Genomic DNA, 9,253 nt, shown 5'->3' with positions numbered 1-9,253 from the left:
AGTACAGAGATATTTCTCATCACTTGATGAAAATATAGGTGGCTGGCTGTTGTCAAGGTTTTAACTATAGCTGAGAGATGAGTGTAAAGTGAAAACATTAAGTAAAAGCCTAAAATGATCCAAAATAAAAAAAAAGGGGATAAATTGATGAAACTTCCCCTGAAGATTTTGATCATTGCTGAAATTAATCTCCCCTAAAGTTTGGTAATTGAAACCATCTTCTCTCAACTTTCTGGCTTAGTTGCAAGTAGACCCCCTTTGTTAAAATCCTCTAATAAGAGGCATGAAAATGTCCAAAATACTCATGTACCTTACTATTGAGGCTGATTTCTATAGAAAGAAAAAAAAAAAACAATACAAACTTTATGAACAACCAAAAGAAAAGATTGTTTAATTTTAAAGTTGTAGTTTTACCTTTGAGGGATTGATATGAAGAGAAAATTTGATAGATACATGAATTTTGGAAAAGAGACCGGAGAGGCTTGGGGTAGTGATTGGTATGAATACAAAAATTTGGAAAATAAACATTTTGGTCAAAAGTAATGTCATGGGTATTTTGGACATTTTGATGGTTCTAAGGGGATCTACTTACAATTACATTAGAAATTCAAAGGAGGTGATTGCAATTACCAAACTTCAGGGGAGGTTTCAGCAATTGACCTAAAAGGGAAGACTAATGAAACTGTTCACTTGAGTGGTAATAAATAATCTAATAATAATGACATTTAATTTGGAAGAAAAATAACTCTTGATGATATAGTACAAAGGTAGGAGAGGATTCCTATAGCTGACATAAAATCTAATCACAAATATTCTTAAATTATCAGTAAAAAATTTTAGGAAGGATTATTTTTAAAGGGATATCCATCTATTATAATTAGTTAGCAATAAACAAAAAAAAAATCCTTCCAATTTAAAAAGACTAATACTTATTAGTTAAATCTTAACTGAAATTTGTGGCCTGTCTAGGATTCAGTCACTGCAAGGCCTGTAAGAACAACCATCATAGTCTTGCATTGGGAATATCTCCCCATGAAATAAAGCATAAAAGTACAAAGATGTTCCCAATGTAAGGCTGAAAAGGCTGTTAGAACAGTATTTGAACAGGCCTTGCAGTGATTGAAGCCGATCTCTGTCTAGTGCTTGCCTATTCCTTTCCTTTTGTTAAGAAATTCTTATTTTACCTTTAAAAAAAATTATTAACTAAAGCCGAAGTTAAAAGAAAATATTACAAAATCTAGTAACCATCAAGTGCATCTGACAAAGAATTAAAAAGAAGAATATTAATAATTAAACCTAAACTGTATAGTAAACCACCAATTTCAAATATAAATAAAATCTCATAAAACAATCAATTATCTGATGGATTTTCTTTATTCAGGGGTCGAAAAAAAATAGAAAACTAATTTGTAATCTTCTGTAAATGAATTGGATTCGGATTAGACCTGGATCGGACTCGAATTCAATATATATCTACTTTATTGTGCTTAACTTGTAAATATACAAAATTTTATATAAATATAAAATATTAAAGTCTAAGTTCAGAGTCTTCAGACAGACTTTCCAAGTCCATTGACAGCCTTACTCATGATAAATCCTCCTACTAATAATCTTTTACTAGTGGAGCCATTGATGTGAAAATATCATTTTATCTGCCACCTAATATGAACTTAGATAATAAAATAATCTGTTGAGAAATCTAGTAACCATCAGAAGATCGATTATGAAAGCAACAATTTAGTTATTGAACCCATGTCATTTTTCACATCTTAGGATCATCATCTACACTCAGATCACTCCGGATTTTCTGTTCACTTTTCTTACCCACTCTCTATCCGCCGTGAATTGTAGCCACATATCTCTATAGTGGGTAGGAAATCTGGGCTCCAGACATATGGCCCCACTAATTTGTAATCTTCTTCCTAATACCAATCAAAGGGTTATAATAATTACCATATTATTATCTTTTCAATGGTTATTAAGTTAGAAGAGAAAAAAAGGATTATGGCCACAATATAATATAAAGTATAAACTTGTGAATTTGAGTCATGGGTCATGCAATTTTGTTTATCTGTGAATTTTCAGGGACAATTATTGTAACTTAATAAATTGGAAACTAATATCTCTGTGAATTGACAACAGGGCTATTTCAACAAACCGTTGAAATAGAGCCACTGGCGTATACATATCAGCTTCAACAAACCGTTATTGGAATTCAAAAATAAGCAACCATACACCGAGGTGTTTCATTTTCATGTAAACATCAGGCATGGCCCAATAAATTTCCTAAAACCATATACGCATTCAAACAATGAAAATAGTCAATTTCCTATTGATCCAGAATCTTGCCTATTTAAAGAGCACACAATCTTGCATTCTCGAATCATTGAAAGCTTTGAAGCATCAAGGCAATAGATTTAATAGTTAGCAAATCTGCAGAGTGTCTCAATGGATAAGCTTGTATCAGGTTTTGTGACTATTTTTCTTGTTTTGGTCATTGAGGGAGTGATTAGTGATACGATATCATCTTGTGGCCAAACCCCATATCCTGAAATATGTGAGTCTTATTTTATGAGTTATTCTAATAAACCCCTTGCCACCTTAGATGAAACCCAATTCAGTCTCCGTGACGCTGCCCTTGGTTCCACCTTGGACCAAGCCCAACGAGCCTATGGGCTCATTTCTGCCATGGACGTGAGCTCATTTGATGAGAAGGCCAAGATGGCATGGGCTGATTGTGTGGAGCTTTATTCTGACACAGTTACCCAGCTTAACCGAGCAATGGGGTCTAAGAATCCATTGAGCTGGTCCGATGCTCAGACATGGCTCAGTGCCGCAATCACCAACCAGCAGACTTGCCAAAACGGCTTCGTTGAGTTAGGCAAATCTTCTTACTTATCTTCCTTTCCCTTCATGTTGAGCAACTTCTCCAAGATGGTCAGCAACTCGCTTGCCATAAACAAGGAAGCAGATTCATCAGCAGCGTCTCTGTTGGGTAAGCAAGGTGGTAATCGCCGGTTGCTTTCTGATGGCTTTCCGACATGGGTCTCTGCTGCAGACCGAAAGCTTCTTCAGTCACCCAGTGCAGCTTCACAAGCTGACGTTGTGGTGGCCGCAGATGGGTCTGGTAACTACAAGACCATCTCTGAGGCAGTGGCCGCTTCATCCAAGAGAAGCGGGAAGAGATTTGTTATATATGTGAAAAAGGGTGTTTACAAAGAGAACGTTGAGATTAAAGCTTCAAACATCATGTTGATTGGAGACGGGATCGATGCTACAATAGTGACAGACAGCAAAAACGCCCAAGATGGTTCCACCACTTTCCGAACAGCTACAGTTGGTGAGTTCTGTTCATGGATTATCAAACTTAGTTCTTGCTAAAAGATGATAATCAATTAAATACTAGTGCCCTTATCAGTTCTAAATATATAAATGAATAAAATTTAAGACTGTTGATGTTGTTGATATGGGTCAATAAGTCCAAATCTAATAAAAACTTTCTAAGCTTATTTATGTTATCTTTAGAAATTTTGCGTATAACTAATTACACCTAATTAATTTCTAGTTTGAATATTCAACTTATGCCAGTTTTATTACCCAAGCTCTGGTCATTACTAAAGGAGGTTCCTGTTACCTTTTCCTGGGATGTTCTTGGTTGTCTATCCCATCAAAGAAAGACTAGATGTTGTTTTCTCTTTCCATGGCCTAGCTAAGTCAACTTGACAGCCCACAGCGCACCACCACCCAATAAGTTTCATTAATTCATCGTTGAGTTCCTTCTTATTGTCCTTTTCACTTTTTTATTATCTCCGAAACCATTATTATTGTAATGGCGGGGAAGTCTCTCTCTCTCTCCCAAAATCTCAGACTCTTTAACAGTAATAGAATTTAATGCATTAATCTATGAATGACTTACTCGAATTGTATCATCTCTTCAGGGGTCACCGGCGATGGGTTCATGGCTCGGGACATGACGTTCGAAAACACAGCTGGACCCCAGAAACACCAAGCAGTTGCCCTCCGATCAGGCTCTGATCTCTCGGTGTTCTACAGTTGTAGCTTCAAGGGTTACCAGGACACCTTATACGTCTACTCTCAGCGCCAATTCTACCGGGACTGCGACATCTACGGCACGGTGGATTTCATCTTTGGAGATGCCGTCGCTGTTCTCCAGAATTGCAACATTTATGTTAGAAAGCCCATGAGCGGTCAGAAGAATACGGTGACTGCTCAGGGACGGACAGACCCCAATGAGAACACAGGCATCTCAATCCACAATTCACGGGTGACCGCCGCTTCGGACCTGAGAGCTGTGCAGGGTTCATTCAAGACATACCTCGGGCGGCCATGGCAGAAGTACTCGAGGACTGTGTTCATGAAGACATCTCTTGACAGCCTCGTCGACCGGGCAGGGTGGCTCGAGTGGAGTGGCAAGTTTGCATTGAGCAGTCTGTACTATGGGGAGTACATGAACACCGGTCCCGGTGCAAGCACAAGCGGGAGAGTAAACTGGGAAGGATTTCACGTCATGAGTGCTGATGACGCCGGAAAGTTCACCGTCGGGAGCTTCTTGGGAGGAGGCTCTTGGATTGCAGCTGCCGGAGTCCCCTTCACTCCAGGGCTGTAACTTGGAACATTTCCTCTTCGGCTAAAATTAGTTAAAGCCTTAATTTTTCTGGATTGCACTTGGGTCATCTCTCATGATCAGATCGACATGAGATTTACTGGTAAGAAATTGTAGATTTGTAGTATATCTTCGGATCAATTTCTTCTGTATAAAGAATAGATTATGGCTATAGGCATGCCTTATTTGTATTTGATATAAAATGTATCAATTGCATGCTTTCTGAAATCAATAAAATTGGCAGCAGTTTTTCATATATGTTTTTCTTTCTTTTAGTCTCTTTGGATTGAATCATCAATCTACCAATATGAGGACACGTGACAAAAAAAGAATGGGACCCATGAAAATTGAAATGGATGTCTAAAAGGAACACTCTACCAAGTCGTGATCATCAGATCATAATGTGTCCTTTGTAGGACTCACAGTATGGAAGCCACTTAATGTGTGCCACGTGACAAGATAATAGGTTTTAGATCGCCACCGTACGTTCATATTTATTGCAAAGGTTTGAAAATTGGGAGTAGTTAGTAGTGTATCATGGGGGGAGGGAGGTGCCCATTATTAAAACAAAATAGTCACTAAGGTTGAACCTCCTCCCCTGACCCGGACGGCCGGACCATTCGGCCCGGGAATCACCAGGCCACCGATTTCATTTTACCCCAAAATTCAGTCCCTAACCAAAAACCATTGAATTGGTTAATGACCTGTTAATTTGGGTGTTCAAATTATCGAACTGTTTGTCCTTTTCAATGGTTTTTAATTGTTTTTAAATTTTAATTATTATTATTTTTATTTTTTAATTTGTTTTGTTAGAATGGGCCATTTATTCGAATCGGATAGTCAAACTATCAACCTAGAATTCAGTGGCCAGAATGATTCCGATTCTAAATTATTTTTTAAAACATTGCCTTGAGGTAATAAACTGCATGAGGGTAGTTACTAGTTAGTAGTGTACCATCTCTTTCCCGCATCATAAATTTTCCCTATTTTGACCTAACAAATTTTTATGGATGACTATGTTCAGATGCTGATGAGATGTCTTGCATTCTAAGGGACTCGTTACAAATAACACAGGGTTCAATTGGGGTGGAGGGATGGGGGAATGTAGGGCGGGGTAAGAGTCGGCTGGTCATTTTGTTCATAGCTCAAGTGTTGGAGATGAAGTTTATGTTTTTCAGTTTTTTCCAATGTTTTCAAAACCGGATCAGACCGGATGGTCAGATCAGAAAATCGGGAACTGGTTATCTGATCGGTTCTGTTTTATCTTAAAACCGCTATTTAGCCAAAAATCATTGATTTGGTCAATGAACCATTGATCCGGGCAATCGAACTGTTGTACTGTTTGATTTAGGAACGGTTTTTGACAGTTTTTTGGATTTTTTTAATTTTTAATTTTTATTTTTATTTTTGTCAGAACGGACCATCAATTCAGACTAGATGGTTGAACCATTTGACCTGAGAACCGGACCCAGAATGGTTCCCTGTCCGGTCCGATTTTAAAAACCTTACTTTATCCATCTAGGCGGAGCTCTTTGGTGCTTTTCGTGTGGGGAAAGCCAGAAAAGGCTCTAAAAGTATAGTAGAGGGTGGGGTGGGGTAGAGGTGACAGAGGGAAAGCATTCTTGACAGAGGTACAACCCCAAGGACAACCACACGGACTGTTTTTTTTTTTTGGTCCTCTTCCCTTCTTGGGTTGGATTTTAGTGGGCTGGGCCTGTTCTTTTTGTTAGTCCTGTTTTTGTCTGGTTTGTTAGTTGTTTCTTGGGGCTGTTCTTGGGCTCGAAATTGTTTTCTTTTTTTTTTAGTTTTTTTTATCTCTCTTTTCTTTTTTTTTTGATTTTATAAAATTTTATTCTATTACCAAAATGAAAAGTGTTGGCAGAGGTAGAGAGGGTTGTGGGAGGCATTTGTGCTAGGGACAAGGTTCAAAGTATTGATACGATACGTATATCGGCAGTATTATATCGGTACTTAGAAATGGTCGAAATTCTATTTTTTAGTTTTTTTCTTCAAATATTAGTGTTTTGAAAAGCTAAAAGCATGTTTTTTATTATTAAAAAAAAGTTAGGATTCCAAAACCTCTAAAAACAGACATTTCAGAACATATCTTTTTCAAAAAATACGATATAATATTGTCCTATACTTTAAACCATAGCTAAGGGATGCCTACTTGGCTCTGGTTTGCTACCCTGCCCCTCTTCTCTTGAGGTGTATTGGATTGGGTGGTCAAGTCTTTTTGTGGGTTTTGTTGGTTGTATAGTGCTTGACTTCCTTATCTTACGGGTTGGCCCGCTTCTTTGTATTTTTTTTTCTTTTTTATAATTTTTTATTTATTATCAAAAAAATATTAATCAGTTCTATAAAATAGATCCAGAATAGAACCAATTGGGATAATCAAGACTGATCTAATTATACCGAACTATACTTGACATCTATATGATAATAACAATTCAGATTTTTCTTTAACCAAGCTGATCTCCCATTGCCTGAGTAGCAAGACAATTGTTTCGTTCTCGAAAGTGGGGTAAAATGATGAGGCCCATATGCGCGGCCCAGGCCCTTGCTGTCACAAGTTCCGGAATGAAGTAAAGAACTCTTAGTTAATCCTTCCGCTTACCTCGGTTCACTCTCTTTACTCGTCTCTATTTGTTGGGTAGACCCAGCCAATTATTTATGGCCCTAGGAGGGGTGTGGTTGTGAGAAATATAATCATACATCATTGGTAGGTATTTTCAATTTTACTCACATTAGAAATGCATCGATAAGCTTAATTAAAATATTTAAAAATAAGGCCCCGTTGTTTGGTTTGTAGGAATAGAGATCTGGAATTAGAATCAGAATGGGTTATTTTGGTTTCAACTGTTTGGTTGGGCAGAATTGGAATCCTATTTCCATTCCTACTAGAATGGAATTTCCCAATTTGAGGGAATGGTCATTCCTTGTCCCTCCTTTGGGAATAAAATCTCATTATTGTTGATTCCAATTCTCATTTCTATTTCTATCTGAATCAAATAAACTATGGGAATGGACCATTCTGATTCTGATTCCAAAAGATTTTAATTCCGACTACTACGAACTAAAGAGACCCTAAGTTTTCTGTGAGTTTAGATCTACTATTGACCATGTTATCCACACAGCTTCCGAGGTGATTTATATCTGCATATCTCAGACATGATTGCCATTTCAAAAGTATGACCCCATCAACAATAGCATACAAGTATGAAGCATGTTTGAGATGTATGGCTGTAGATCATGTCTTGTGGACAGCAAATCTAATCTTGTTTTATGTTCCAGAACTATAATTGTTTTGAGAATATAGTTAAATTTCGTAGGGATTTATGTGGTTGTAGATTAAAAATTGTCAAACCACATTATGTTTTATGTTTTCTTCAACGTTATAGCATTTCTTTTATGTTTTTCTAGAACAGTTAAATTTTGTAGTGTTGAGCTATGGTTTAACATTCCAACTAGTTTTACCATTCTTTTTGAATTTAATATTTAGGCTGTGTTTGGTTTGAAGGAAAAAATATGAAAAGGAAGGGAAATATAGGTAAACCTTTATAAATCTTGTATAGGTTTTCCTATGTTTCCCTACCTTTTCCTTCAAACCAAACATAGCCTTAGGGTTTCTGCAATTTTAGTACTGTTAGATGGGGTATAAAACTTATGTTTTTTATCGTTTTGTATAACCAATGAAATAACAATTCACCGTCTAGGGGTTGAGTTTCCTTTTATGGGTTATATACATTGGCTTCTTCGACACATCCCCAAACATGTAAATGATGTGGGCTGGGTTATTCTGCATATCCACAAGGGTGTCAATTTGGATGGACCAAATAAGACATTGGATTGGACTAATCTGGTTCAAAATTTTTATTAGATTGGATTGGACCTGGTCTGTTTGTAATAAATTTATAATACATTGGGTTGGGTTAAGCCAATATCTGGTTCATTGATATAAGATAAGAATATAGGTGTCAATGAACCGGGTTTGGGTTGAAACCAATCTAAATCAAAAACGAATTTGAACAAATTGGATGGTCTAGACATTGAATTGGATTGGTCCAAAATGGTAAAAAATATTCATTGGATCGGATTGGACCTGGTCCATTTATAATGGACTCACTTTGGATTGGACCGGATTGGACCAAATCCAGTCCAATTGACACCCCCTACCTATCCACAATGTCAAGAAGAGTATTAGACGTTGCTTTAAAAGGCATTCTATTACATATATATGATGCATTCTCGAACATTGTTGTTTATCTACACCACTACTAGTTAGGACCCATGGATGCATGGGCTTTATTCTCTAAATAAGTTTGTATTATTTTTTAGGCAAATTTCTTAAAATACCATTATGGTTGAAGAAATTGACTTACTCTACTCTTGTCTTAAATTATGCAATTACTGATATTTTTAAAAATTCCTAAAATACCGTTTAAGGTTAAGAACCCATTGATCGTCAACAAACATGGAGACGGAGATGTGACGGAAAGAGAGAATATATTGGAAATTGAAATGTCATCAATACTGATTCCTCTAGTTGGATCTCGGTTAAGGGAGTACGGACGGATCTGCCATGCATATCAGCTGTTGAGGAAAGGAGGGTCGAAGGAGGAGAACATA

The 9,253-nt window shown here is 37.0% G+C and overlaps 1 protein-coding gene across 1 annotated transcript; it reads left to right on the top strand.

Moving 5' to 3' along the window:
* The first annotated feature begins 2,381 nt into the window (after positions 1–2,381).
* On the top strand, positions 2,382–4,880 carry LOC104607344 (pectinesterase-like). Its single transcript, XM_010272965.2, has 2 exons — positions 2,382–3,340; positions 3,939–4,880. The coding sequence occupies exons 1-2, from the start codon at positions 2,449–2,451 to the stop codon at positions 4,625–4,627; spliced, it is 1,581 nt and encodes a 526-aa protein (XP_010271267.1). The 5' UTR covers positions 2,382–2,448; the 3' UTR covers positions 4,628–4,880.
* Positions 4,881–9,253: the final 4,373 nt, after the last annotated feature.

This window comes from Nelumbo nucifera, chromosome 4 (assembly GCF_055504915.1).
Source record: "Nelumbo nucifera cultivar China Antique chromosome 4, China Antique-T2T, whole genome shotgun sequence".
NCBI classification, from domain to species: domain Eukaryota; kingdom Viridiplantae; phylum Streptophyta; class Magnoliopsida; order Proteales; family Nelumbonaceae; genus Nelumbo; species Nelumbo nucifera.
This window is presented reverse-complemented; position numbering and strand designations above follow the sequence as displayed.